The 27,993-nt window shown below is 46.9% G+C and overlaps 10 protein-coding genes across 10 annotated transcripts; 6 read left to right on the top strand and 4 right to left on the bottom strand.

The window, feature by feature from the left end:
* The first annotated feature begins 1,148 nt into the window (after window positions 1-1,148).
* F5Y00DRAFT_10367 (uncharacterized protein) lies at window positions 1,149-3,980 on the top strand. The gene is made up of 4 exons (XM_048003817.1): window positions 1,149-1,292; window positions 1,360-1,455; window positions 1,508-1,869; window positions 1,933-3,980. The coding sequence occupies exons 3-4, from the start codon at window positions 1,599-1,601 to the stop codon at window positions 3,822-3,824; spliced, it is 2,163 nt and encodes a 720-aa protein (XP_047867411.1). The 5' UTR covers window positions 1,149-1,292; window positions 1,360-1,455; window positions 1,508-1,598; the 3' UTR covers window positions 3,825-3,980.
* A 563-nt stretch (window positions 3,981-4,543) lies between these two features.
* F5Y00DRAFT_10314 (actin-like ATPase domain-containing protein) lies at window positions 4,544-7,318 on the top strand. The gene is made up of 2 exons (XM_048003809.1): window positions 4,544-7,004; window positions 7,111-7,318. Exons 1-2 carry the CDS (start codon window positions 4,645-4,647, stop codon window positions 7,166-7,168), a joined length of 2,418 nt encoding a protein of 805 aa, XP_047867410.1. The 5' UTR covers window positions 4,544-4,644; the 3' UTR covers window positions 7,169-7,318.
* A 429-nt stretch (window positions 7,319-7,747) lies between these two features.
* F5Y00DRAFT_10288 (NAD(P)-binding protein) lies at window positions 7,748-9,749 on the bottom strand. Its single transcript, XM_048003807.1, has 4 exons — window positions 9,572-9,749; window positions 8,947-9,508; window positions 8,727-8,855; window positions 7,748-8,577 (listed from the first exon to the last, which is right to left on the bottom strand). Exons 2-4 carry the CDS (start codon window positions 9,240-9,242, stop codon window positions 7,863-7,865), a joined length of 1,140 nt encoding a protein of 379 aa, XP_047867409.1. The 5' UTR covers window positions 9,243-9,508; window positions 9,572-9,749; the 3' UTR covers window positions 7,748-7,862.
* Window positions 9,750-9,862: 113 nt separating this feature from the next.
* Window positions 9,863-12,037, bottom strand: F5Y00DRAFT_229812 (T-complex protein 1). Its single transcript, XM_048006823.1, has 4 exons — window positions 11,803-12,037; window positions 11,676-11,727; window positions 10,969-11,624; window positions 9,863-10,913 (listed from the first exon to the last, which is right to left on the bottom strand). The coding sequence occupies exons 1-4, from the start codon at window positions 11,854-11,856 to the stop codon at window positions 10,071-10,073; spliced, it is 1,605 nt and encodes a 534-aa protein (XP_047867408.1). The 5' UTR covers window positions 11,857-12,037; the 3' UTR covers window positions 9,863-10,070.
* A 189-nt stretch (window positions 12,038-12,226) lies between these two features.
* F5Y00DRAFT_229810 (P-loop containing nucleoside triphosphate hydrolase protein) lies at window positions 12,227-14,072 on the top strand. The gene is made up of 3 exons (XM_048006822.1): window positions 12,227-12,443; window positions 12,497-12,588; window positions 12,650-14,072. Exons 1-3 carry the CDS (start codon window positions 12,441-12,443, stop codon window positions 13,872-13,874), a joined length of 1,320 nt encoding a protein of 439 aa, XP_047867407.1. The 5' UTR covers window positions 12,227-12,440; the 3' UTR covers window positions 13,875-14,072.
* Window positions 14,073-15,737, bottom strand: F5Y00DRAFT_229809 (uncharacterized protein). Its single transcript, XM_048006821.1, has 2 exons — window positions 15,387-15,737; window positions 14,073-15,323 (listed from the first exon to the last, which is right to left on the bottom strand). The coding sequence occupies exons 1-2, from the start codon at window positions 15,476-15,478 to the stop codon at window positions 14,663-14,665; spliced, it is 753 nt and encodes a 250-aa protein (XP_047867406.1). The 5' UTR covers window positions 15,479-15,737; the 3' UTR covers window positions 14,073-14,662.
* A 1,143-nt stretch (window positions 15,738-16,880) lies between these two features.
* F5Y00DRAFT_259484 (putative arylsulfatase) lies at window positions 16,881-18,857 on the bottom strand (the record flags this gene model as incomplete). Its single annotated transcript, XM_048010888.1, has 4 exons — window positions 16,881-16,971; window positions 17,030-17,629; window positions 17,686-18,569; window positions 18,627-18,857. 4 exons carry the CDS (start codon window positions 18,855-18,857, stop codon window positions 16,881-16,883), a joined length of 1,806 nt encoding a protein of 601 aa, XP_047867405.1.
* Window positions 18,858-21,781: 2,924 nt separating this feature from the next.
* On the top strand, window positions 21,782-22,399 carry F5Y00DRAFT_259483 (pre-mRNA branch site protein p14; the record flags this gene model as incomplete). The annotated part of the gene is made up of 5 exons (XM_048010887.1): window positions 21,782-21,819; window positions 21,899-21,922; window positions 21,986-22,048; window positions 22,103-22,230; window positions 22,299-22,399. 5 exons carry the CDS (start codon window positions 21,782-21,784, stop codon window positions 22,397-22,399), a joined length of 354 nt encoding a protein of 117 aa, XP_047867404.1.
* A 1,239-nt stretch (window positions 22,400-23,638) lies between these two features.
* On the top strand, window positions 23,639-25,547 carry F5Y00DRAFT_229805 (vacuolar membrane protein-domain-containing protein). Its single transcript, XM_048006820.1, has 2 exons — window positions 23,639-24,580; window positions 24,638-25,547. Exons 1-2 carry the CDS (start codon window positions 24,047-24,049, stop codon window positions 25,271-25,273), a joined length of 1,170 nt encoding a protein of 389 aa, XP_047867403.1. The 5' UTR covers window positions 23,639-24,046; the 3' UTR covers window positions 25,274-25,547.
* An 868-nt stretch (window positions 25,548-26,415) lies between these two features.
* F5Y00DRAFT_229803 (uncharacterized protein) lies at window positions 26,416-27,974 on the top strand. Its single transcript, XM_048006819.1, has 2 exons — window positions 26,416-27,739; window positions 27,804-27,974. Exon 1 carries the CDS (start codon window positions 26,605-26,607, stop codon window positions 27,610-27,612), a length of 1,008 nt encoding a protein of 335 aa, XP_047867402.1. The 5' UTR covers window positions 26,416-26,604; the 3' UTR covers window positions 27,613-27,739; window positions 27,804-27,974.
* The last annotated feature ends 19 nt before the right edge of the window (window positions 27,975-27,993 follow it).

The raw sequence follows: 27,993 nt of genomic DNA, 5'->3' as shown, positions 1-27,993 counted from the left end.
TACGGAGACGTAAAAGTGCATGATTGGACTCAACCTACTATGAGGTAGTTAGTACATAGGTATAGAATGAGAAAGACAGTTGAGACGAACAAAGCAACGAAGGACTTAGTAGTGTGGAGAGTAGCCTTTTTGGCCTTTCCCAGGGTTTCCTTGTCGATCGACTCGAATTCCCGAGTCCCAACGATGAGAAGAAGATCGACTAGCAATTATCGGATACGGTAGGGCGATCCTTAATTACATGTAAATTTTTTTTTTCTTTGCCCAACTTGTAATGAGTTAAGAGATCGCATAGTATTCAAAGCCTCAACTAACATAAGTTGGTATACACAATACATTAAGTACTACGCACGAGTCATTACGGCGTTTTACTTGTTTCATTTATTAGTGTAACTACATGTACATAGGTAGTAGGTATGCCTTCCGAGATCTTTGGACCGTGTAAGTGGAATACGATACACACTGTATTCTATTTTAACCACATTGTAACGCTGCAGCACATAGAGTTTCTTCAGCCACGTTTGTTCATATAAAGGTAGGTATATTAAACTTAACTGGGTCTGTATCTATTATTTAGGTAGTATGTGTCTGTTAAACTTTACATTATGTTTTTACCTTAAGGTTTAAGAAGCCACCGTTTTAGCCCATCTGATATTTTGCACATTCCATACCTCTTCCGTATATGGTAGATAACATACCTACCATGACACCGTATATAGGTAATATCCGTATTATACACCGTACTATGTAATGATTTATTTCCTCCCGCTTGGACTCTGGATTTAATGCGCTTTGGAAACGACCGCTACGCACATACATACGTACATACCTACATACTTAAATGAAAGGCCAGTCCCGTTCCTGCTTGGTACCGAGGTAGCGGGTATGTCCACATGTATGTGCGGTAGTAGGTACTATCAATTTGTTATTTCGTTCCTGAATTCATTAAAACCGAACCCGTAATGCGGCAACCCTCCGTTTATTACTCCCCGCCATTGCAAACTACCCCAATATGGTAAAGTCTCTTCCTTACCCCCGGCCGTTTGGTGCTGCCAGGCGTGCCTGCGCTTCCCTGTCTAGTCTTGTCTAAGCCTGTCTTGGTCTTGTCCTACCCTGCACAAATTGCGCCTACCTGACCCAGCCTGTATAGGTCACCCTACCTTGAGCTTTAGCTCCACTAAACATACATTTACGCATGCATCCTAAGCCGGCTTGAGGGTCGACTTGCCCAGTCAAAACGTCACTTTTGTCTGCAGCCAGCTTCCACTCTAGCCCATCCCGCCAGCCCGCCTATCGTATGTACCTATCTAACAGAGAAAAAGAAACAGGATCATTACCAACCTTTGCATGAGTTGTCGTCAGTTCTTCCTCGTCCCCTCTTCGTTAAGGTTCCGACCCAAACCTCTGGATCCCATATCCTCTCCTTCTTCAATGCCGAATGCCGCTAGCTCAGCGCTTGTCTGATGAGCAGATCCGACTTCTCCGTCCTTGATCTGACGACTTGCTGTAGTTTTGTTTTCGACAAGAGGTTCCGAAGGGCGCAAACTCGTCTTTTCTTCGGAAGGTGACGATCCGTGTTTGTTAGTTGCAGCTAGCCATCAATGATGCAGCGAGTTTCCGCCCTCCTCCCGTGGGATCGCAATAGATCGAGCACACCGGTTAGATCGAGCACACCGGTCATTGGTAATAGCAATGGCCATAACAAGACCATTATCCGGAAGAATAGTGTCGACCTCGTCCGCGGCTGGGCCGACAAGATCCCTTCACCTGTAAATCGCCTTAGCACTTCGAGGCTAAGTAAGGACATCTCCCTACCCGCGACTTTAGACAAGGAATGCGACAAGGCCGCCCGCATTCTTAAATCTTTTTGTAGTATGTTCTCAACTCTTCGTATCCACAAGTAAGGGATATCCCCTAACTGACGCCTATCAACAGGCGATGGCTTCTCAACCCCAGACGACCGACCGGGGACTCCATCAACCCACTCGAGTTCACAATCGTCGCACAAATTTCTAAAGAAGATCCCTCCAAGAATATTACAAAATGCTGTAGGGCTTGCGGTTTTTACTTCGATGCGATCTGGAATATGGAGTTCCGGATCAGGGTCAGGTGGTAGCGGCATTTTGATCGCGCGCAAAACGGATGGCACATGGTCTCCGCCATCTGGATTAATGCTCCAGACGGCCAGTTTGCGCTTCGTTTTTGGAGTTGATATTTATGATTGCGTTCTCGTTATCAACAATTTTACGGTCCTCGAAGCATTTGCAAAGCCGCGGTTAACTCTTGGTACCGACGTCGGTCTGACCGCTGGCCCGCTGGTGGCCGTGGGTCTCCTCGAAAACGATGTCACATGGGCCGATTTGAGCGATAGGGCAATTGCATACGTGAAAGCGAAGGGGCAAAGTACAGAGGTCAAGTTGGATGGAATAGTCGTAACTGAGCGGGCTGATGAGAATGAGAGGTTCTATGGGATGAAGATCAGTGTCGCGAAAATCTTGGCTGGGGATATCAACCAAAGTCTACCCCAAACGCGGCCTCTTACCGAAGTGCTCAAGGCCGCCGAAGGAAGAACGGACTATGACACGGCCCTCGTTGAGCTTCTTTCCTCTGCGCCCGGAGATGCAACCATGGAGTCTCCGAGTTCGGGAGCCCCGTCGACAACATCAACATTTGGGGCTCCTGATTTTGAGGATCCGGATCCTTTCGGTGTCATGGCTCTCGAGATGGCTGGTATAGGTATCCGTGAAGCCGGCACACGACTGAGACCCGACAGCAGCCAATTCGAATATAACCCTAGCCCGTCGAGCCCTTTCTTCCCCAAAGCTGGTCGCCAAAGTATGGACACCTATCTATCACGGAGCAATAGGGGAAGCTATATGTCTAGTAGAACGATGGCTACCGAACGAAGCCAGATGACCGATGCCGGCACGCAAACCTGTAACTTCCCAACACCTCAGACAACCCCAAGTTCAAGTCAAAGCCAAAGCGAAGACGGTAACCAGCCACAAACAACCGAAGATATCCCGGCGGCAAAAGAACCTGTTGAGGTTGACTATACTAAGATCGATATCAGTGCTCTGAGGAGCTTATCGAATTTCCCAGATCTAGACGATGAGCTAACAAGGACGATTATTAAGGAAGAAGATGAGCACGATTTAGAAGTTGAAGTTGCGAAAGACACAAAGAGTACGGGTACGGGTACGCACTCCGAAAATATTGGCAGCAATACGACCGATGAGGCGTTAGATGAGGGCAATGATGATGATGGCACCAAAGAAGAAGATGAGGCAGTTGAAGAGGAAGAGGAGGACGAATCCGACGTAGAAGACGAGGCTATTGTTTTCGAAGTTGCTACAGCCCAAGCACCCGCTCGAGTAGCGATGGTAGCCTCTCGAGTTAATATTCCTGCAAGAGTGCCACCCCCACTTCCGCTCAGAAGCCCTGCTCGCACGTCTCGTACGAGAAGCCAGATGGGAGATGTCAATGGTTTAATGGGCAGTCCACTTAGACAAGAATTTGAACTTGAAGGCGAAGTTGACGAAGCGACCACACCGAGGGCCAAAGAAGACCCTAGCAAGCATGCAGCAGTAATGGACGAGGTACCGATAGCGAAGGAAACTAGCGATTCACACGAGGTTAAGCAAGATGCCGAGAAAGCTGAACACGCCGTCACCCCTACTCAAGAATCTGAGAGTATTAGCAGCCGCTCCTCTAAAATAGGAAATAGATCTTCTTATGGAGAGAAGATCATAACCGGGGCATCAACAGATGCAGAGGAGCATACCGGCTTCAAGGCCACTCCTGATGTCTCTGTCACTGTTCCGTAAGCGTGGTAGTGCAATATTCACTTTTTTCTTCAGTCACAACCATGGGAATTTTGGAGTTATTGGGAAAGCATAGGAACGATTACAGGAAGGATGAGATACCACTATGATCAAGGAATGATCGGGTTATAGGTATGAGACTATCTTGCACGATACTCGATGCGCTGCGATCAACATTAGACGTCGCCCGAGGGCGAGGTGGACTACTCGAGCTGAAATAATACCCTTGATATGTACTTTTACTGTTTAACATATTGTACTAATCTGCAATCATCAAACAAACTAGGAAGAGGAATGGTATGCGTATGTAAGAGTTAAAGAACAGGCGTCATGGGGGGGAGGAATAGTGAATTATCCAGGCTGCAGGCATAACAGCTACATATGCTATCGAGTAGCTTAGCAGACGGCCATAACCATGTTAGAAGCCAACAGCGATAATATATAGGCTCCGGAAAGTTGCCCGCACAATGCATCCTTATGGTAGCCCTAGTGACGCCGATAGTGACTTGCCTACTGTACATAGTGAATGTGTAGATGTGCCCATAACCTGTCGCTACTTGTAACTCGTACCTTTTTCTGCCACCTAGCAACGCCGATTTGGAAGATATCGATGATTTCATATTTTCATATTTTCATATTTTCTTCGGACTTCAACCTTATTCCATCAGGATTGGATTTGGAATTTTGATATACCTACACAGAATGCAGCGAAGGGAAAAGGGAAAACGTGCCCGCAGAGGCAGGGGCAGAGACAAAGGCCGAGGCCGAGATGGAAACCGATCCCTGGGCCAAGGCGCACTAGCCACAGCCTCGGGTCCTACCGATGCTAACCGATCGCAGTAAGTTAAGGTTCCACTTCCAAGGTTACCTCATGAGGTCCACTAGCATGGCAGCATGGATTAATATTTCTTCCAGATCCCAGCCACAGGTCGGACTTCCTCAGCCTCAGAACGGAGGTCGAACTCGACGCGTTGGTACGCGCGAGCTTGGAGCAATTCTTGAACCATTCTTAGATCATCCTACTCCGGTAGTCGACGAGGGTTTTAGCCTCAACAACGGTCAATTTAACAACGGTCTCTCCACATCTACCCGAAATTTACGTTCAACAACATCCCGAGGCACTAGAGCAGAGCATCGAACCTTCGTACGCCAGCAAAAACCTCCCACTAGCAAGGCTTCCCGCAAGCTACTCAATATGGCGAGCCAGCAGGGCAAGTGGCGCGAGGATCAAGTCCTCGTCGTCTGTCCCGGCAGCCAGACTACCATGGCTCAGCTCGGTTGCAACGAGCTAACCCCGCCTGCTCATCGCATTCCCACGCGAATGTTCAAGGATCCCGACTCTAACGAATATACTCCCTACCGCATTTACAAGCGCAAGAAGGCTGGCGCATCGGAAAGCGCAGACGGCGAGAAAGCCGAGGATCAATGGGAATATGTCGAGGATCGTGACAGCACCGAGGACGCAATCTACCCTTTGGAGGGTGGTCGCATTGTTAACATGCCGGCCTTCCTAGCATTTCTCGACCACGTACATGGTCTTCTCACTACCACATACCACAACACTCCGATCATGATGATGGCATCACCACAGTGGACTCGGCCTGATCTTGAAGCTATCGCGCGCTACGTATTTGAGAAGACTAAGACTCCGGCTCTAAGCTTACTGCACAGCGCGGTTGCCGCGCAATATGGCCTAAAGTGGCCGACCATGACCGTTGTCGACATTGGCTACGAGAAGGTCGATGTTACCTGCATCCACGAGTACCTCATCGTCAGCGAGAGAGGCCTGGGCTATCCTAACCCGGTACGAGAGATATCAGGTGGAGAGATCTTCACACAGAAGTTGCTATCGCTTCTAAAAGACAAGGGGTTTAACTACGAAATGGCTGAGCAACTCAAGAAGAGCCCTCTTTGCGAAGTCCTCCCCTACGCTACCGACTTAGATGAGCTTATGGAGCTTCCTACGGACGATATTTCTCCTACCACAGGCCAGGTCCCCGGCGGTGCCTCGTTTAGCGCAGAAGCCCCGAAGCCTGTAGAACCGCCCAAACCTGTAACTGCATTTGGGGGTGAGACTGAGGACGGACTTGCCGAGGGTAAGGAGAGCGACGAAGGGGTTCTAGACGTGGCGAATATCGTTACTAGCGGTAACACGCGAGAATTCCTTGCCAAAAAGGAAAAGGAGAAGGCTGAAAAGGCGAAGTCGAAGAAGCAGGCTAAAGCCCAAGAAGCTGAGCTTGCCGCGGCGAAGCCGGTTCGCTTACCCAACTCCAAGCGAAAGACCAACGTGTTCCATTACGAAGAATTGGTGCACGAGGATGTAAAGGTCCCTGTCTCGACCGGAGCCCCTAAAGCAGAAACCACATCTGCCGCAAATGGTGATGCGCCTGCGCCTGCGCCCGCGGCCGATGTTCCCATGGCTGATGCCACGCCTAGCAATCAAGAGGCAAAACCCGAGGCTAAGCCTGAGGGTACCAGCGATGCCAATGCCGAGGCGGTAGAGTCTGTGGCTAACGCTACTAACACGGAGCGGAGAACAAGGCGAGTGCGACGAGATATCGAGGTTGGTCTGGAGCGATTCCTTTTCGCAGACCGTCATGAGATCAATCGAATCACCGATACTATCTATCGCGCGATCCAGAGCATTGATGAACCATACAAGCGGCCGGGCTGCTGGGATAATATTGTGTTCGTCGGTAATGGTAGCCGTCTACGAGGTCTCAAGGAAAACATCCTGCAGACACTTACCGCCCGTCATCTAATCTCACCCAGCACCGCGACCATCTTCACCTCGGAATTGCCCTCTAACATGGCAACACCAACCGGCACCGGCTCTCAGACACCTACCGGCTCTTTCACAGGCCAACTTCCCACCACCAGCTCGGTAAACCCTCTTCTGCAAGCCGCGACTACGGCTTCGTTGGGCGTGCCCGGCGCGGTACAGGCTCCCGGCTCTACTTCCGGCGACATCGGCTACGGCCACCACTCCCACGCCCAGACGCCTACGAGCATCAAGATGGCCCCGCTGCCCGCCTACCTGGCCGAGTGGACGAAGAACGGCTTCGAGGAGGCCATGTTCCTCGGCTCCCTCATCGCCGCCCGTCTGGCGTATTGCATCCATAATTTGGACGCCCAGACCCTGGAGGCGCAGCGCACGATGAGTCTCAACCGGGTTGATTACAAGTAAGTTCTTCCCCTTTCCTTTTCCTCGTTTGCCACCTTCCTAGACACTAGACTAGAGACTAGAGACTAGAGACTGGTTGGACATCATAAACTAACGGTCTAACAGCGAGCACGGCCCTAAGCTCATCCACGTACACTCGATGCTCGGGAACGATACTTCGTGAATAGAGGGCGTCGATCGCATTGCTTGCCTAATTAGCAAAGCAATCTAACTGTTCTTCTTCTTCTTCTCTTCTCTTCACTTCTTCTGCTTGTCCTCTTTGGTGATATAATCACGGTTTTTTTTTTTCTCTTCGCGGAGTTTTAGGGTCACGAAAGACAAAAAGTTTTCCTACGGGCGGAGGGCGGTTGCACTTTTAGTTTGGGGGCTTGAGGCGCCTGGGGCGGTTGTTTATGCACCCAGCGTGGTACCTAGTTGATATGTATGTATTATCACCTTTTCTTTTTCTTTTTTTTTTTTTTTTTTGCGAGCCCGGATTCCGATGCAAGGCTTTTATGTCTAGTCCTTGCTGTCGCGGTTTTCGAGAGGGATACCCGGAAGCAGGCTGCGAGCCGGAGCTAGCTTTGCTTCGGCAGCTGGTTTCCTTGATGTTTTGCGATTTGGGTTTTTTTGGCAGCTTGGTAGACATTGTAGTTAGGTACGTTGTGCTGTAAATAGCTAGTCCTGGCGGTAGTTGCGGGAGAAGACGTCTAACGACTGTACCACGGTTGCAAATAAAGCACGAGATCTTGCCAAGGCAGACTTATTCATACGGGTTCCTCATAGTTTTCACGAGAGTAAATATAGCTTGCGACGAAGCTAAATACGAAAGATTAGGTATCTCTTCCAACCCATCATATCCATCCGTCCGTCCGTCCTTATTTCGATGGATCCAATAACAACTTCCCCGTAGTCTTCCGGCCCTCAAGATCAGCATGAGCACGCGCAACCTCGCTCAGGGGGTACACCTCGTGGATGCGCACGTCAATACTTCCCCCCGTGATAAAACCGAACAGCTCGTCGGCGTAGTGCTCGAGCTCCTCCCTCGTAGTCACGTAGTTGAACACCGTAGGCCGCAACAGCCGCGCATTCTTGGCGCTCAGCCGGGCGATCGTCAGCGGCGGGACGGGGCCGGACGCGTTGCCGAAGGAGACCACGGAGCCCTTGCGCGCGACGACTTCCAAGCTCAGATCGAAGGTGGATTTCCCGACGCCGTCGAACACGGCGACGACGCCCTGGCCGCCGGTGAGCGAGGACACCTTCTGCTTGACGTCCTCGTGGCTGTAGTTAATGACGTGCGCGGCGCCGGCTTTGAGGGCAAGGTCTACTTTTTCGGGCGTGGAGGCCGTGCCGATGGTGTTGGCGCCGATGGCTTTGAGGAGCTGGACTAGCCAGAGGCCGGTGCCGCCGGCGGCGGCGTGGACGAGGACCCAGTCCCTTTTTTCGACGCGGTGGGCTTCGCGCACTAGGGTCAGGGCTGTTAGGCCTTGGAGGAGGCCGGCGGCGGCGATCTTGGGGGCTACGCCGGCGGGGATTTTGACGGCTTTGGAGGCATCGACTGCGGTGTACTCTGCGTAGGCGCTTTCGCCGAGCCTGGTGGGTGTTAGTTGATATCCGATAAGAGAAGACTGCATAGTGTATTGGTGGTGGTGGTGGTAGTGGTATGAATAGGGGCTCAGGGGGCGGGGTCATCACATGTCGCAATGCGGGGTCTGGATCAGGACATGGACGATCGAACGTACCAGACAACTCTATCGCCCTCCTTCAACCCGTACACGTTCCCACCGCCTGTCTTCACGACGGTGCCTTCTGCCTCGCGACCGAGGATGTACGGGAATCGCGGTGCTGGGTATAAGCCTGAGCGGAAGTACCTGTGCCATTGGTTAGTACTGGAGTATATACATATACACACATATATGTATAGACTGTTAATGGGAGGAATGAGAAGAAGATAGTGCTCACGTGTCGATGAAATTAACACCAAGATAATCATTCTTAACCAAGATCTGGCCGTCGACGACATCGGGGACGGGAACATCAGTCTTATACTGAAGGACCTCAGGGCCTCCCGTCTTGTCGATAACGACAGCCTTCTGGGTGGCAGGGATAGACGCCATGTTGCGGATATGTATGATCAAGGGATTATTTCGAATACTCCGTAGATGCGAAGGAATGATTGCTGCTGCCTGCGGTGCTACTACAGCTCTCCTTCCAGAGCTACAAGCTAGTAAGCGGGCGGACGCGGTTCTTATAGACATTCACAGGGGGGCTCTTTTCGTCGAAGGGTGATGTGATTCTCCTCCGGCTCCGGGACTCGGCCGAGTGACGATACTTATGTATAAGGGTATTTTTATTTTTATTTTACAAAGTGGCAACAGGGTTTATATTAGGTACATAGGAAGGAATAAGGAATAAACGAACTTACACGGGATTGGATTGACCAGGAACAGTCTTATTAGTAAAGGTTACGAAAGAGCTCTGGCTCCAGGGAGGCTGCTGCCCCGACATGAATTACTAATGGCACCTATTCAAACTAATTATTAGCCTTTAGCATTGTACATTAGGTACTCCAAAGTCTAGAACTAACGGCTGAAACAATGTTACATCCAAATGCTGTTCCGGTACACAAACTCGACTTAGCTAACTATCCGCGAACATGACGCAATTGAAACCGAACCCCTCCTGCCCCGCAGTTGCTCTTTCACGGGTTTAAACCCGTGACAACCTGACAACTAAAGCCCGACTCCGTTTATTCCGCCGTATCGTTAGTCGGGAAAGGTGAGAAAGAGACTATAAACCCGAGGCCGACTAACGAATCGAATCCCCCTTACCTCCGAGTGTCTATACTTCTATAAGTAGATCTATAGATATATTATAAATCGCAATATTTATTACATTGTAGAAAGCTTATATCGTTTTGATCTTACTAGGCTTAGTTACATTTTACTATAATTCCCCAGTCCGTATATTTACCTACGGGCTTGGAAAGCAAATGATAATTTATACCCCTAATTATGCCATCTCATCTCATCACGTCTCATTTCATTGCTATCATGTACATTTCATTTTAGCTGCTGTAGGCCACACTACCTCGTCAATGCGATATCGTCGATTCTAAGAATCATCTTGACCGTCTCGGCTGCCAGCTCGATAGCACTCGTACTCACCAACAGCGGTTGTAGTACGTTCTCCTTAGCGATATTTGCATTGACACCGCCGCTCTTGATGCTCACACCTGCATTCTTCTCTCCCATCTCGTGCCTGTGTCGTAGATCCGTAACCACCTTAATGCTGTTTAAGCCGGCATTTTCCGCCAGTGTTGTAGGTATCACCTCTAAAGCATCCGCAAAAGCTTTCCAGCAGATAGCCTCCGTGCCCGTAAGGGAACGTGCTTGCTTAGAGAGTTGAGCTGCGATTTCGATTTCTGGCGCACCGCCACCGGCAATAAGAGCCTTCTTCTTAACTAGGCAGCGGATAACGCAAAGCGCGTCGTGCAGCGAACGCTCGGCTTCGTCCAGAATTAAGCTATTGGCGCCGCGGCAGACCACGGATACCGTCTTTCCCGCTGATTTAGTGCCTGTGATCTTGACCATCCGTGCACCGTTAGACTGAGCCTCTTCAACAAGGTCGGCTGAACCAAGCTTGTCCTCGGTGAAGGAATCGATATCTGCAATCGGCTTGCAGCCGGTAGACTTGCAGATAAACTCAACCTCGTCTCTCTCGATATCCTTGACCGCCAGAATGTTAAGCTTGGCAAGGAAGTGCAGGGAGAGGTCGTTGACAGCATCGCGTAGGATAGACTTTTGAATTAGAAGCACGTTGCACTTGGCCTTCTTGATCTTCTTGACGAGGTTAAGGAGGTAAAGACGCTCCTCCTTGACGATCTTGTCCATTTGACGGTAATCATTGACCTGGATGGTGTTTTCCATCTATACACGTAATTAGAAAACTGTAGACGGGAGGCTTTTACCCGTGTTGACTTACATCTGGCTTAGGAGGGCTCAGCTGGAATTGGATCAAGCCGATCTTGGCTTTCTCCATCCGTACCGGGCCGCCTGCTGCTTTGATGACCGGCTGATTCAGGACCAGTCCATCAACCAGCTCGCTGTCTTCTATCGTGCCTCCCACCTTCTTGATGATTCGGATATTCTTCAGGTCTACATTGTCCGCTGACTTGATATCGATGGTTTTTGTGACCGCATTGACCGCCATGGGACCGAGTAAGCCTGAGTATTGGGAGACGATCTTAGAAGAGAGAGATGTGTTCGCTGCTTGAAGAAGGGTGGCGCTGTCGGCTAGAGAGACAGGTTGTGACATGTCGTGGAGGATCTGAACTGCCGCTGCCGCCGCTCTTTGGAAAGACTCGGAAATAACCGAGGGATGGATGCCCTTGGATAAAAGTCTATCTGCCGCACCGAGTAGGGCACCACATATAACTACCACTGATGTCGTACCATCTCCTGCCTCGACATCTTGCGCTGCTGAGAGGTTGACAAGCATCTTGGCTGTGGGGTGCATGACAGACATGCTCTTCAGCATAGTGTTTCCATCGTTTGTGATTATGGTTTCGCCCTTCCCACTCCTAATCATCTTGTCCATTCCTCGGGGTCCTAAGGAGGTTCTGATGGCATCGGCAACGGCTGTTGGGCTTTAGTAAGTGTATTCGGGAAGGTTTATAGAAATATGCATACCTCTGGCAGCAACGATGTTTGCAGACCGCACTGCGATAGGCTTTTCCTTATCCTTTTACACATGTTAGTTTTATAAGAACCTCTAGTCCTAAAACTGTAAGTCGGGTTGAAGAAATAGAGATCATACCCTGAAAGTAGCGTTGGAATGTGCGCCAGCGGCGGATTGCGTTGCGGTAGCCATGGCGATCCAGCTGTTCGGGATTTAATAAACAGAGGTTTTTCTAGTATTGAAAGCTCTGGAGGTCTGAAAAAGATAAGATGCCAGAACTTTGTCGTAGGGTAGACAGAAACAGAAATATTAGCCTACGATTTATGAAAGAGGTGGATTTATGAGAGAGGTGATAAAAGCTCCCCGCCTAGGCTGTGATATTTTTTTGGCAGCTGTGATTAATACATGGTACAAATAAAATGCTCCCGGGGTAGCTGCGAGGCTGCTTACCCACCAGCCCACTAACCAGATATGGCATAAGTTTCAGTACGTACCTCCATGTATCATCTATGTAGAAGCTGCAAGTCTCTAGGCAATGAAGGAGCTTATGCAACCACATTTGTCCATCATCAATCCACTGAAGTGACCTTGCGAACTTCCAGTTTGCCTTACTTTCATAATATTCATTTCCATCAACCATTTATTTATCCACCCACCCAACGAACAATACACAGTTCTCAAATAACCCTCGTCCTCACCTCATCCCACCGATTCTCTCTTTTCTCTAATAATAATAACATCGACGAGCTTCTTGATTTTAGAAGCTCTCTAACAAAATGGTACGGTGATTTCTACGTTTATTATCACAGGCCTCTAGCTAACGGTACTTCAGCCTTCCGCCACCGGATCAAATTGGGAGAAGTACAAGAAGAACTTTGCCGACGATGAGATAGAAGAAAAGAAGATCACGCCCTTATCAGACGAGTACGTTTCCGCCCAATTTCCTTTCCCTTCCACCTGACGCCGAATCTAACCTCGCATCTAGAGATATTCAAGTCCTCAAGACATACGGAGCAGCACCCTACGGCACAGCCCTCAAAAACCTCGAGAAACAGATTAAGGAGAAACAGCAAGCCGTAAACGAGAAGATCGGAGTCAAGGAGTCCGATACAGGCCTCGCGCCACCGCACCTGTGGGATGTCGCCGCCGACCGCCAGCGCATGTCAGAAGAGCAACCGCTTCAGGTAGCGCGGTGCACTAAGATCATTGCCGACGAGAAGGACGAGACCAAGAGCAAGTATGTCATCAACGTAAAACAGATCGCCAAGTTCGTCGTCCAGCTCGGCGAGCGTGTGTCCCCCACCGATATCGAGGAAGGCATGCGCGTCGGCGTCGACAGAAATAAATATCAGATCCTGTTACCACTCCCCCCTAAGATCGATGCTAGCGTCACTATGATGACGGTTGAAGAGAAACCCGATGTTACCTACGGCGATGTCGGTGGCTGCAAAGAGCAGGTGGAGAAGCTACGAGAGGTCGTCGAGATGCCGCTGCTGTCGCCCGAGCGATTCGTTAACTTAGGTATCGACCCCCCGAAGGGTGCTCTACTATACGGCCCCCCCGGTACCGGAAAGACTCTCTGCGCCCGAGCCGTCGCAAACAGAACGGACGCCACGTTCATCCGAGTCATCGGTAGCGAGTTAGTGCAGAAGTACGTTGGTGAGGGAGCCAGGATGGTGCGGGAGCTATTCGAGATGGCCCGGACGAAGAAGGCCTGCATCATCTTCTTCGACGAAATCGACGCCGTGGGCGGTGCTCGATTCGACGACGGAGCCGGTGGAGACAACGAGGTGCAGCGAACTATGCTGGAGCTTATCACACAACTAGACGGCTTCGACGCCCGCGGCAACATCAAAGTCATGTTTGCCACCAACAGACCCTCAACTCTGGATCCCGCCCTCATGCGGCCCGGTCGAATCGATCGAAAGATCGAGTTCTCGCTTCCGGACCTCGAGGGCCGCGCCAACATCCTGCGCATCCACGCCAAGAGCATGTCCGTCGAGCGGGACATCCGATGGGAACTAATCTCCCGTCTGTGCCCCAACGCCACGGGTGCCGAGCTCCGCAGCGTGTGCACCGAGGCGGGCATGTTCGCCATCCGCGCGAGGAGAAAGGTGGCGACCGAGAAGGATTTCTTGAGCGCCGTCGATAAGGTTATCAAGGGCAACCTTAAGTTCAACTCGACCGCTACGTATATGCAATACAACTAGACGTATGTATCCCTGAAGAGGAAAATGGGAGGGAGGAAGCGAGATGTGTTATTTGTATGAATAGTAGCCAGTTAGGCCGGAATTCTATGTAGACTCAGCGGTAACTCCCGGCATAGGTAATACAGCCAGCTTCGCCCGTGCCATGTGCTAGTATCCATTATGAATTGTGCGTTATGTTACTTATACATTAAATCGTGTCGTCGTCATCAAAGTCGTCTTGTTTCGTGCGTGTCTACTAGTTACATGATGTGCGGGCGCCGATACAAACAGCCCTATCCCGACCCGTCCCATCCCATCCCGTTCCGTCCCGCCTAGTCGGCCGTGCTACTCGACCAACTTCCTAAGCTAGGCACTAAATTATTCTAAATTACAGTAGGGTAGGTAAGGTAAGGTACCAAACCCCAAGCAAGCATGCTATGTACGCTTCTCTCTTCTCTTCCTCTTTCACGGCTAAGTAATAATAAAACGCACCCGCAGCTTGCGGATATGAATGATATCTTCGCGAAGTCATATGCTAAAATACTTCATATGCTAAAATAAGTTGCGATGCGATGCGATGTCATGTCCCCCATAGCGCCGTGACCATGCCTTAAGTTTCCGCGAGCCCTCCAGATAGGGCCCTCCCTAGTTCCGTCCCGCCCGGTACCGAACTATATTATTTCCCTCCTTCCAAGCTCGCACGGATATCGTACCTGGTGTCGGGTGTTGGGGTGGTAGTTTCGTCTGAATGGTGAGTGGATTAATTAATGTTGCTCTTGGTCTTGCTCTTGCTCGTCAGTCGAGGCATCCTACGCCCCCTCCATGCCGGCCAAGCATCCCAAACATACAACGTCGCCTTCAGCCCCGCGCTCCACGCAACACCGGCTACAGATCAGCTCCCGATGGCCGCGGCCGATCCAGCTCGAGTCAGGCCCGGTACCGCCTCCGTTTCTTTGTTTCTGGTTCGCCTCGGGGGAGGACTCGGAGGTGATGTCATCTACATCCTGCATGGTGAAGGACGCAGATAGGCTGTCGTCATCTTCTTCTGAGGATGCGAGCCAGCTCCGACACGCGCGCAGGCACACGAAACAGGACCGCTGTCCGCAGCCGAGGCAGTCGGCGAAGGAGTCCAGGTCGGATTTCTTGGTGGGTTTCCGGTGGCAGATATGGCAGGGACTTAAGAGGGATTGTGAGTTGGAGGGCCCTATTCTGAGACTTGTGCCTAGTTTAGTGTGGTGTGGCGATGGTGTAGGCGCCGGGGACTCGGGGTGCGCGTGGGAGTAGGAGTTATGCGAATGTAGATGTCCATCGTTGTCGTTAACAAGCCGGAATCTCTTGTTCACAGGTAGAGGTATCATCTTCCGAGGCATATTCAGCAGGGAAGCAGCGCCTCGGGCCGATGTGGGGAATATGAAGCGTTCATTATTGTTAATAGCGGATAGAAGATTCGTCGACTCGTGTTGGGATGTTCTGGTACGGAACTCGTGGTTAGCAGATAAGGACTTGACGAGAGAGATTTGCGGGTCGTCGTACAATTGCACCTGCACCTGGCTGGGGTCGTCATCATGCCTCCTCTTCTTACTCGGGGAGAGCATGGGTGGTTCGAAGGGCGTTACGGATGGCATCTGCAGGCTGTGTGGAGCACACGAGAAACCCTGGGGAGAAGATGCAGGTTTCTACGTCGACGGGTTTCGCTTGGGCCGGGGAGGGGATGAATAGAAAGCCCAGAGGCGATTATAGACGAAGATAAAGAGGTTTGGGTGGGAGCTGAGACGAGATGGAAGGGAGGAGGAAGTATTGCATGTTGGCTTAGGCAAGTTGTTTATTAGGGTGATGTGAGAGGCGATACTGGAGGTACGGATTATGGCGGATTATCTGTTCGGATCAACCAACTTTCAGGGGTCCTCCAGGGCTGCCCTGACTGCCTGAACATGCCTGAATTTCAATTCCCATTAGCGGGTTTAGCTCGTTTAGCTCGATGCTTCGACGGGGTAGCATTGGACGAAAAGGTACACTAAGAAACAAACGTTCATTAAGCTTACCTCATTGGGTAATCATTTAAACAGTACGTACCTTAGACACCGTGCATTTAACAGACCTGATTCAGGTAACTTTGGCCAACGTTGTCTTTACCAAGGCAACACCAGGGCAACCTTTCTCCGGTGGAACACGTGTAAATCCAAAACCAAGGCAACCTGTTTCTTGCCAAAGATTAGTACGGTTATGAATCTTAGAATGGGACTCCAATTATTTAGCTGTTATAATTCAGCTTAATCAGACCTACCAATTATTACAGGCTCTTTCTTCCCCAATCCCCGCGATGCAAGGGACATCATCGCAACATTGGCTTGATATACTACCTATGTAACCTTGTAGGCCACGTAAAATTCCCCTCTTAACCAAAGACCCACGGTATTAGGACATAGCGTATGATCGTGTCTGGTCTAAAGTTATCTTTAAGCGTCTCCCGCGCTTCTTAAGCTTTTATATAAATATGACTAACGTGGTAGCATAAAATTCGATACCGGATAATATTTACGATGGTTATCAATGATATGCACAATGGGGTTCACGGATAGTTACCACTCACTCTAAGATAGGAGCCCCCTATTAGCAAGCTCATAGATGATATGAATATATTTGAAGAGCTTGACAAATACCTCCAGTTACCTGTCATGGGGAATATAAGATAAGACCTCACCTACATACAGGTGCTATGGAAAAATCTGAGTAGCCTATGTTAGTCCCTAGTAAATTATTCCTGAACCTGAAATGACTGATAACGACTCTTAACCAAGTGAGGCCTACGTAGGCCGTGAAGTTAATAAGTGAGAAGACATTTTGGACTAACTCGTCTCATCTCAACCAAGTGGGAGAGGTCCAATTCCATAACTCAATTAAGAGTAAGGTGCTGAAATCTTAATGACATATACATTCTCGAACATGTACCAAAGACCTATTAACATCATAGGTAAATAGGTACATTATATTACCCCAAAACACACTATATCCTCGTGAGAGATCCATCTACTCCTCGCCCCAGTATCCTTTTAGAAGACTATGAAACCTTTCCCGTACGAAAGCCATACTCTGACGTATGATCGAAACGTATGGCGGACTGCTTGATTCATGGGTTAGTTGGCTTGAGCTCCAATGCTCTGGGTATGTGTACATACAACTGATCGGTGTCCAGTTCCACTCTCACTTTCTCCGTTTTCCTCTGCTTCAACGCCTCCTGATACATGGTGTACGAATCGAACATACCAGTCTCTTGGAAGTACGTCTCGTAATGACGAAGCATCTCTTTTAGCTTCTCCGGCTGGCTTTCTGCTAGATCATGGACTTCGCCGAGGTCCTTGGATAAGTCGTAGAGCTCCCATTTGCCGGGACCTTTAGGAGGAGGGAGGAATAGTGCTTTCCATTCTCCCACTCTGACTGCCGCTATTCCAAGCTGCTCCCAGCCAACGATGTCCGTGCCATTATATATCTGAATAGTTTCGTCTTCTGGATGCTCTAGAACCGGTCTCCAAGACTTCCCTCGGACAGGCACCACCTCGCGCCCGCGGAAGACGGGGCTAGGGTGTTTCAAGCCTGCGAGATCTAGGATGGTCGGAACGATATCCATAACCGTCGTAAACGTACTGGTGACCAGCCCGCCCCGTTTTAGCGCCGGCGGATACCTGACGATGCAAGGACAGTGAATCCCTCCCTCGGTTGAGTGCGATTTTGCCCCCCGCGCTGGAGCTGTCGATGCGCCGGCCCACTGGGGGCCATACCTATTATACAATATTAGAAGTGAATAGAACCAAAGGACTAATAGATATTTTAATACCACACGAAGGAGTTGTAGTTGCCGATATTTTCCAACGAGTTGTCGTAGTATTTCTTAACGATATCTTCTACCGTATAGCCAGCTAAGATAGGCAAGGCTTCCAACAGTTGTCCTTCGGCCCCATTGTCGGACATGAAGACAACAAATGTGTTATCAAGCTCGCCTGTCTCTTCTAGATAAGTCCGCACGCGACCGATGTTCACATCGATAAGATCAACCATCGCCGCATAAACCTCCATGGCTCGAGATGATTCTCTCTTCTCTGCGTCTGATAGCTCCTCCCAAGGCTTGGTCTTTAGCATGTGCATGGGAGCTGGCTCAACATCAGGGGGCACGAGCCCCTTTTCGATTAAGCTTTGGAGTCTGCGATCCCGTAAAGCGATAGGCCCGTCGTCGTATTTGCCGTGGTACTTCTTGATAATTTCTTGCGGTGCCTGCAGTGGCCAGTGAGGGGCTGTGAATGGGAGATAACCAAAGAAGGGCTGTGACCTCTCTTCTGTTGTCCGTTCCTTTAAGAAGTCTAAGAAGTAGTCCGTGAACGTGTTAGAAGAGTAGAAGTCCTTAGGTAGATCTGTGCTCCCGTTGATGAATTCTGAGTGCTTCATCCATATGCCATCACCTTTAAATATAGCCGATGGCTTTTCCTTGAGGTCATACAGCTGTGGCTCGTGATTGAAGTGGTTTCCAGCCCCAGGAAGGGTAGAAAGTACTTTGGTAAATCCTCTCGCATGCGGACCAAGCTCCCTCTTCAGACCTAGATGCCACTTCCCGCTCATGAGTGTGAAGTATCCTGCATCTTGAAGGATCTCTCCTAAAGCAGCTACACGATAATTTAAGTATCCTTCGTAACCAGGCTTATCTCTGAAGATGTCCGGAGCCTTTTTCTTAACGAAAGATATTAGACAGATGATATAACAACTCTTACTAGAATTAGAACTTACTATTTTCTCCGCCATTACACCCAACCCGGCGATATGTGAATCTGTGCCAGACAGAAGCATAGCTCTCGTAGGAGAACATGATGCAGCTGTGTGGAAACCGGTCATACGGATTCCCTCATCAGCTAACCTTTGTAGATTAGGGGTGTCGATCTCGCCTCCATAAGGAGACGTATCGCTGAACCCTAAGTCGTCAGCGACGATTATCAGAAAATTAGGCTTCTTTTCAGCCATTGTTGATCGGAGATAGCGATCATATATTAATGCTGAAAGCACGGAAAATATGAGAACTAGCAGCCGAAGTCTCGAGACGCCTCGCCCCAGAAGAGGCCACATGTTTCCTTGGTTGGTTTCATGCGTGGAATTTCCGTGACTCCGGCAAAATTGATAGAGATCTGGATGTCAAATAACGGAAGAATCCAAAGTGGTGAATATATCCGTTAAACGTGCAGGGGACGTCCCCATAGTCCGCTTACCGTCTTACGCAGAGAGACATTGTCGTCCCATGTTCTACGAAGATATTGTACGTAGGCAATGCGATTGCTGTATAATCATGTGCAAGTCCATCATCACCACTACGGTGTTGCTATTTGAATCTTGGGAAAAGGAAGAGGGTTAATTGAAAGTGACCCCTTAGCTGCATTAACCAGTGTAAATTCTATAGGGACTTTACCTTACCTACCTACCTACATTTAAGCAACCTCTTATTAACCTCCATTGGAAAGGGATATTCCCTCAGTCATGGGTTCAACGGTATACGTACTCGAAGGAGTATGCATACCTAGGTAATTCATATCCACCACAAAGCAATCTAGCAGTCCGCCTTGTCCGACTTAATTAATCTTTAGCTTTAAGTCTTGTCTCGCTTTATTGTAATCGATCCTGGCGCAATCGGAGCTCACAGCCACTCCTGATAACTTCGGAGCACGGTTTCGGAGAGTGCAGCTCGGAGGAATCCTTAAGGTGACTCGGATTTCGAGATAATACCTCTCCAACTACATTTCCTTTGGTATCGGAAATGGGGATCTTTGAACCGATGCAGATTACATAAAATTAGTACGAACCTTTTTTTCGTAAATGCCTTCAATGAGACATATATGAGGTAGCAATTAAGTGTCCTTCAAATGACGTAATGGGCTCGTTCAAATCCGCCTGCTTGACAATGCAGAACATACACTGTGTATGTAATACATCGCTAACGGCAACACTGAATATATCTACTTCATTAAGGCTTCCGTATTCATTCTAAAACGTATCAGTTATGAGCGATAATATGGTTAGGGTTAATATGTAACGAATTCGTAACAGTTAAACTCTAAATTCTTGCTCAAGTTAGTAGTAACTACCTGATTCATGAGTCACAAGACTAACATTGCTGTTTCTTTAATTTTAAATTTCCTTAAAGATTTCCACACAGTACAAATTACCGGCGTTATATAATAAGGTCACAAGGTCACACTTTATTATTATAATATTATAAATAAATAAAACCCTTATAATAAATATCGCATTAATAATGTAATTTATTCGATTTTTATTAAAATTTAATGTAAATTTATATAAAGTTATTAATAAAATTAAAAAAATCATCATTTTTAAAAAATTAATAAAATTAAAATTATTTAAAAATTAAATTTAATATTATATATAATTTCCGTTAACGTTATAAACGTTTTAACACCGTTTAAACATATTAAATATTAATTTAAATAATTATAATTTAAATATAATTTTTTAAACTTTTATAATATACACCCGTAATTTATTATATAAAAGTTTTTCGTTTAAACCGTATTTATTTTTAATATAATTTTTTATTTAATTTTATATAATTTTTATCGGATTTAAATTTAATAAATATAATAATTAATTAAATAATTTAATATTATACTTTTTTATATTTTTAATCGTAACCGTTACTTTATACGTTAAAACGTTATTTTATATAAAAATAAATTTTTTATTATTATTATAATAATATTAACATATTTAACCGTTAATTATAAGTACCGTATAAATTTTATACGTTTTTTTAATTATTATATTTTAATTTTTTTCTTAAAATATATTAAAGCTTTTATTTATAACGTTTAAAAAAAACCTTTAAAATATTTAACCTTTTTTTTATTAATGTTATTTAATTACGTAAATATTATTTTAAATTTTATTTTTATATTAAATAATTTATTAACGACGGTAATAATTTTTTATAATTTAAATTTTATTAATTTATAATATTTTTACTTATTATTTAACCGTTTAATAATAATAAATAACCGTTTATTTTTTACGTTTACGTTTTATTTTATTTAATAAAAAAGGTTTTTAATGTATTATTTAATAAAAAAATCTTAATTGTTATAAAATTATATAAATAACGTATATATTAAATATAACATTAAATAAAATTAAAAATAATTTAAAAAAATTTATACGATAATTTTTTTTAAAAGCGTAAATAAATTCGATAAATTTACTTTTTTATTAAAACGTTAAAAATTATAATTAATTTATTTAAAACTTTAAATAAAAAATTTTAACATTATAAACTTTAATTATTTAACTTTTAAAATAATTTATAATTTTTTTAATTTTATTATAAAATAATTTAAAATTATAATAAAATATATAAACGCGTTACCGTTATTTAATAATTAATTAAATAATATATATACTTTTTAAATAAACTATTTTAATAATTTTATTTAAAAAAAAACAACGTAAAAATCATAAAAATAACATTAATTTAAAAAAATATCGAAATAAAATAAACCCTTTTTCGAGAATATATCTTAAGGAAACCCATACTAAATTAATATTAAATTAATATGGTATTTTACCTAACTTGCCTTACGGATACCTAACAAGATAGTTTTACTTATGCCTGATACCATAATAGGCTAAACGGTCATTAGGCGGTGAAATCTGATAAGGCACCATCGCGTCACGTGTTTCGCAAGGCTCGGTCTTTAGCGTGGCCTAATCCGATTTGCTCCGTAGCCCAGAATCAGATCGACTCCTCCAAAAGCTGCACACGCCTCTTCGCCAATCTTGACTACCTAAAACACCCCATCAATACCACCACCTCCTTGGACCAACAATCCAACAACCAACCATCAGAGTATCGAGAATACGACAAATACCTGCTTCATCAAGATATGAGTCGCGCCGGCAAGATTGCCCCCGAGCAGCTCCCGTAAGTCGTCACATTTAATGCCTTTCGCCTCCGGTATTACGTGCCAACTGTTAATACACCTGCTAACCTCTTTATCTAGAATTTTGTTCGTGAAGAATCTAAAGTTAGTCACGCCATCACAAGTCCTCCGAATTCTATTCCCGACCTTTCTCTAACCAAATTATAGCTACGAAGTATCCTCTGACGCGCTTTGGAAACTCTTCGACCCCGGTGAGGACGGACTCATCCGGTACGTTCCTATATTGATCGGGTATCAAAGTCATCCTACTAACCATCATTGCAGTCAAATCCGACAGGGTATTTCAGTCGAAGCAAAGGGAACAGCCTATGTTGTCTTCTGGAACGTCATGGATGCGAAGAACGCTCTCGAGAAGCTAAATGGCTACAACTTTCAGAACCGATATCTTGTCGGTACGTTTACCCCATCATCACATGGACCTCTCTTTGTAGTTGTACGTTGTCTCTAACATATCGTATAGTTCTATGGCATCAACCAGAGAAGACCCTCAAGTCAAAAGACGACCTGCAGGCTCGCAAGGAGAATTTAGCGCAGCTCAAGATGAAGCATGGGATCGATTGACAATTAGACGGGCCTGCAGACAGGCTCCAGACCCGTGCCCGTGCTCCGTCTGCAGTCCCGTCTTCTCCAGCTTCTACTACATCTAGCTCGAGCTTTACCTCCTCCACCACGACGTCGATCAAGAAGGAGCCGATATCGGTGGCGAAGGACAAGAAGAGCAGGCCAGACGACGTCGCCCGACATGCACGAAAGATCGCGTTGAACTTCGTGCGGGGCATTCTTCCACAGAAATCGAATAAGCTATGCATGACTTAAACGTATCGTACAGATCATCAGATTATCTGCGCGGATGTCCGGGCGTTCGGTCATGGCATACAATAATTCGCGAACGCGCAGTGTTAGCTTTTTGCTAGGCGTGTCACCCCTTTAAATTGCGAGTCGCTCATTAGCAACACCTATGGAACGCGGTGGACGTTGGTCAAATTGATTCATGGTTATTCAGTGGTTTTACGGCATACTTCTTATGCCACATAGTTATTTGGCGTTGTGATTGCGTGGAAGAATATGTTATTTATTCAGGGTTTTGAGGCTTTTCCACTCCTATTTGAGAATGCAGAAGACCTCAGCAATTGATTTTCCCAAGAACGTGTCTTAATCCTAGTTTAATGCATTCGTACGTAGACCCTTTCATCGTGAAGTTACCATCATAACCTGCTCTCGTGACCATTATTGTCATGCCTGTAATACTCGGCTATTCCTCCACATTCGTACTACGTGAAGCCCATCTCCAATTGGAAGACTACATACGTAGATAAGGCCAAACGGAAAGTATAGAATAGAACACGTGGTATTAGAATGCTCCGATGACGCGCTTGGTGAATCTAGGTTTAGGTGCCTAGGTACCTAGGTAAGGTAAGATGCTTCAACTTAAACTTGCCTAAGGTATGCTTTGCAGATGACACATATCTAAGGCGGCTCGACCGTTTGGAAATCTACGACTTCGTCTGGTGAAGTTGAATGGTGTCTGATATCTGATAGTTATACGGAATACTTACATGTACCTGTCAGTGCCGGAGAGTCCCTATAAATAAGTACCCCTTAATTACATGTACCTAAATATATCACCAAGTACCGAAATTAGGTACCTAAACTTCTACCTGTCAGAAGGTACCTAAAGTACCTAACGCTTAGGGAACTGTACCATGTACATAGATTAGGTAGGTGGGGGAGGCTAGTGGTTTTAGATAAGGCAGTAGCCTAGATCCTACCCCGTACGTCCAGACGTCTCCCGAATTATAAGCCTATTTGAAGCGACTCGCTGCTGCGCCATGGCATCATACATAGAGGCTACCCAGTGCTAAAGGATTGAAGCCGAGCGGCTGATCTTTGTGGCTTGTCCACCTCCCGTTTTACCACCTCGACCTCCTACAATCGCCTCCATTCTTCACTTCTCATCAGAACATTCAACCTTTAGAACGCTTTCTCTTATTTCTTCTCCCTCCTTGCCCAGTAAATAAACGCTGGGTTACGCTCGTATCTTTGTCGAAACCCGGATTAGTTATTGGCATAGAAGCCATATTTTACTTTTTTCTTAGTCGCAATCCCCTCCCATTCGAACGAACCCTGGCTGGATCCTAGGCGTCGATCCTCGCTCCTTTCCTTTTTCTTACCTCGTATCGCCTGACCTGTGTCTCGAGCACAGAGTTGATGTCGCTTTCTTCTACAATCGCCTCCCTCGTACACGAAACTTCATCCGCAATAGTCACTGCTACCCCTGATGCAGTTATAGGAGTTGACCTCCCTTCTGCTACGAACGACGTAGTCTCGCTTTTTACTACCACCGCGACAGCGACAGCGACAGCGACAGCAGCTGCCGCAACAACGACCATGCCCGGCCCTGAAGATGATCATGGCAGGGAGGGGGAGTGCCAGCTTGTTGGGCCGTTTGCTTTAATCGTACAACTCGCGCTGGGTGGATTGGCGCTTCTATCTCTCGTTTACAAGCGGTGGCGGGAAAGGCCCCAGCGACCCGTCAAGATCTGGTTCTTCGATGTATCGAAACAGGTGTTTGGGTCCGTCTTGGTGCACATCGCGAACGTTTTTATGTCGATGCTTACAAGCGGCCGGTTTTCTATGAAGTTGGACCCAATCACCGTGCAGACGGCAGAGAGGTTGCTACGAAGAGAGGACGAATACTACCCGAATCCTTGTTCATTTTACTTATTGAATTTGGCTATCGATGTAAGTTTTTGCGTATATTTATGATTATGGCAATGAGAAAATCTAATCAGCTGGTAGACTACCATTGGTATTCCCATTCTTATCATTCTCCTCCGTATCGTCACAGGCCTCGTAGCATACACTCCTTGGGGAAAGCCGCCAGAGTCAATCCAGTCTGGCAACTATGGCAACCCACCTAACGCCTGGTGGTGGTTCAAACAATCTGTTATCTACTTCTGCGGCCTGTTCGGCATGAAGATCTGCGTTCTTATCATATTCTTGGTAGTACCATGGATATCACGCGTAGGAGATTGGGCACTGAGATGGACCGAAGGCAACGAGCGCGTACAGATCGTATTCGTCATGATGCTATTTCCACTTATCATGAATGCGATACAATACTACATTATCGACAGTTTTATCAAATTGAAAGAGCCGGGCCACGAAAGTATTCCATCGGAAGAAGGAGATGGACAAGACTCCTTTGATGATGCGCTTATCGAAAGCGACGACGAATCGATTAGCGGAGAGAGCAATGAAAGCATGAAGCTCTCCAACTCTAGGAGTTTCAAGAAGGCAGGCATAAAGGGCCCAGATGGCGGACGTGAAGAATATGATCCGGACCTGGATGGGCAAACAATAATAGGAAGCAGCAGGAGTCAAGAAAGGGGAAAACCATTACCGATACCGAAAGAATTATTTCCTCCAGAGTAACCTGGGCTCCCCCCTTTTTTTCTTGAACTTTAGCATTGGCCAATTATACAGTGTTTGCAAATTCCATGTTATGATATACAAATTATACTCTTTTTAGTACAGTTGTGATTCGGATATCTCAGATATGGACAATATATGGAAAATATATGGTTGGTTTCGTCCAAGAAGCGGTAAAGTCTGGAATAGCGGTGGATCGGTTAGATATCCGGTTGCCAATAGCCTTAGCGGAAATGTGCAGAAGTAAATATGCAGAAATGTTAGCTGCATATGGTGACTATTACTTGGCCTTCGTGTTGCCTAACGCGCTTCTTTGTCGACTGGTGAGACTGGAGTCGACCACGGCGAATAGGACGTATTGTGTTCACCTCCACCTATACTTACTTCATTACGGTGTAGCCGGTGCAGCTTTGGTTTGCTTGGTCTGCCTATAGTTTTCCCTAACATGCTCAATCCAACGCTGACCGTGAACCATTTGACTTTGAGGCGGCCTGAGCGACACGACACGACACATGTCTGTGGTTTCAGGGCGGATGTATAAATACATGCTGACCTGTTTGTTCGACGCTGGTATCCCCATGCTACCTAGTTGATACACAAGACTACTTACTTTTAAGGCTGCCTAACTCTCGGACTGAAGCTAAAGTCATACACTTTTCCGGTGGTTTTGAATTGTTGTTGAAGGTTCATGTGAATTGAACTTATGGTTTGGGTTGCTCGGACGCGAGGTAAGGGGAGATTTCCTACGAACGGTCCTACTAGATCAGATCCCCCGGGCAGCATTCATATAAATACCCGATGTTGCCCACGCCTGCCAATATTATTTTATTTGAGGATGTAGTTTCTTATTTTGATCTGATTCAGAAACTCAAAAGGCAGTCACGCTTATGCATCGTTCTTACCAAATCCCCACTGGTTCTAGTCGCTCTTGCCGTTGCTATCACTTTGGGACCTGACGGTTGCCTTTACCTCTACACCTCTACACCTCTACATTTCATACTCTCTTAATACCACTTTCGTCAACACCATCCTGCTTCTCGTTAAACCCAACTCGTCATCACCACCTGACGGACCAGGTGCTCATTCATTAATGATACCTACTTCTTTCTAGAACCTACTAGAGAAGCTGTCAAGAAGGTCTCCCGCTATTTGTTCACAACCTTCCGACGTACATACTCAAGATCACCACGTTTATTCATGTGAGACATCTCAGGCATAATTTCCTTGGCCTGGAACCACCCTCGACTACCTATTGCGGCAAAATACATTTCTACTCTTCCCTGTCGCTAAGAAAAGACCATCAACGACGGGCAAGAAAATAAGACACCAGCAAAATGACGTCCTACCATGCAGACTTTCCAGGCTATACGGCCTATCCGCGCTATTTTTGTCCATGTGGAGGACCATTGGATATACGATACCAATACCCGTACCAACCTCCACCGGAATTTGATCTCGTCGGCGGATACTGCCATGCCTGCCATAGACAAATTCCTCATCATCGGATGATACTTAGTGATCATATGCCATATCCTGCGTCATATAGCCGTAATCCCTGGTACATAGATAATGGTTATTATCACGCCGGCCCCGAGGCTTACACTTGGGGACCACAACACCAGCTTTACCAGCACCCCGGTATACCACCACGTGTCAGTCATACATACCACTCCCCCACGGCACACGGGTCTCTCTATACGCAGCATCCATACTTCACCTCCAACACGAGTCACTACCAAAATGGGTATGAGGTACCTCGTAGCACAGGACCCAGGCAGCAATGGTCTACCGACCGCAGCGAAAATCCTAGACTCCTGCTTAGCGAGGAAAATCTGGCACGCAGAAGGTCACTGGAGCGTAGAAGGGAGCGTAGTTATTCATGGGAAAGATCCGGTGGCCCCCAGTCCGTTGACGATCCCACAAATTGGGCTAATAGCATATGTGATAGTGTCTGGTCGACACAGACAACTGCTGGATATCATCAGAGTAGTAGCGAATTCAGCAGTACTATCAATCGCACACCCTCGCCAGAACCCGACGAGGAGAATATCGGTGCTGGTTATCCTTGCGAGACAGAGGATAGACAGGATGACGCGGTGGAAGGGGACGACGAAGAAGAGCCTTTTACAGTGGCAAGGGATGGTACGCTCGTTCTACTCGGCGACCAGTGGCAAGTGCCGTCCCCCACTGCAGCAAGAAGTGAAGCTGGCAACCCTGTGGGATACTGTGATATCACCTCGACCCACCAGATAATTGATGAGGACGGAAATATAACTGAAGTCGACATCAAGGAGAAGAACTGCAAAGTATCACGCACTATGTCGGGCGGGCTCGCGGATTAAAGTCTTGGTGTGTTGCTGTTGCTGTTGCGTAATGTTTAATTTGGTCCCGAGAAAAGGAGAGCGGAGGAAGGAAGGGGAATATGTTCGTGTTTGGACTGTACTGGTTGGCCCCGAGGGTCATCAATATCTGAGTGGTTTTCAGTTGCATTTTCATCGGCGTCGACGTTGGCAAAGGTGTTGGCTTAGATTACCTGACTTGGCTAGATCTGAAGGCTGGTTTTTTTTTTTTGGCCCAGATTCTTGCCAGATACGATTGCGACGAGATACCCGTCTGCTATGTATGTATGTATGTATAATGGACTATGAGGTCTTTATACGAGCATGACATTCTCATTGGAACAAAGAGTTTAGCAAATGGCCTGATGTTGTTTTATCGCGCTG

Source organism: Daldinia vernicosa (genome assembly GCF_022497035.1).
Source record: "Daldinia vernicosa strain CBS 139.73 unplaced genomic scaffold F5Y00scaffold_10, whole genome shotgun sequence".
Taxonomy (NCBI): Eukaryota; Fungi; Ascomycota; class Sordariomycetes; order Xylariales; family Hypoxylaceae; genus Daldinia; species Daldinia vernicosa.
The sequence above is the reverse complement of the archived record's forward strand: the minus strand, read 5'-3'. Positions and strand labels throughout refer to the sequence as shown.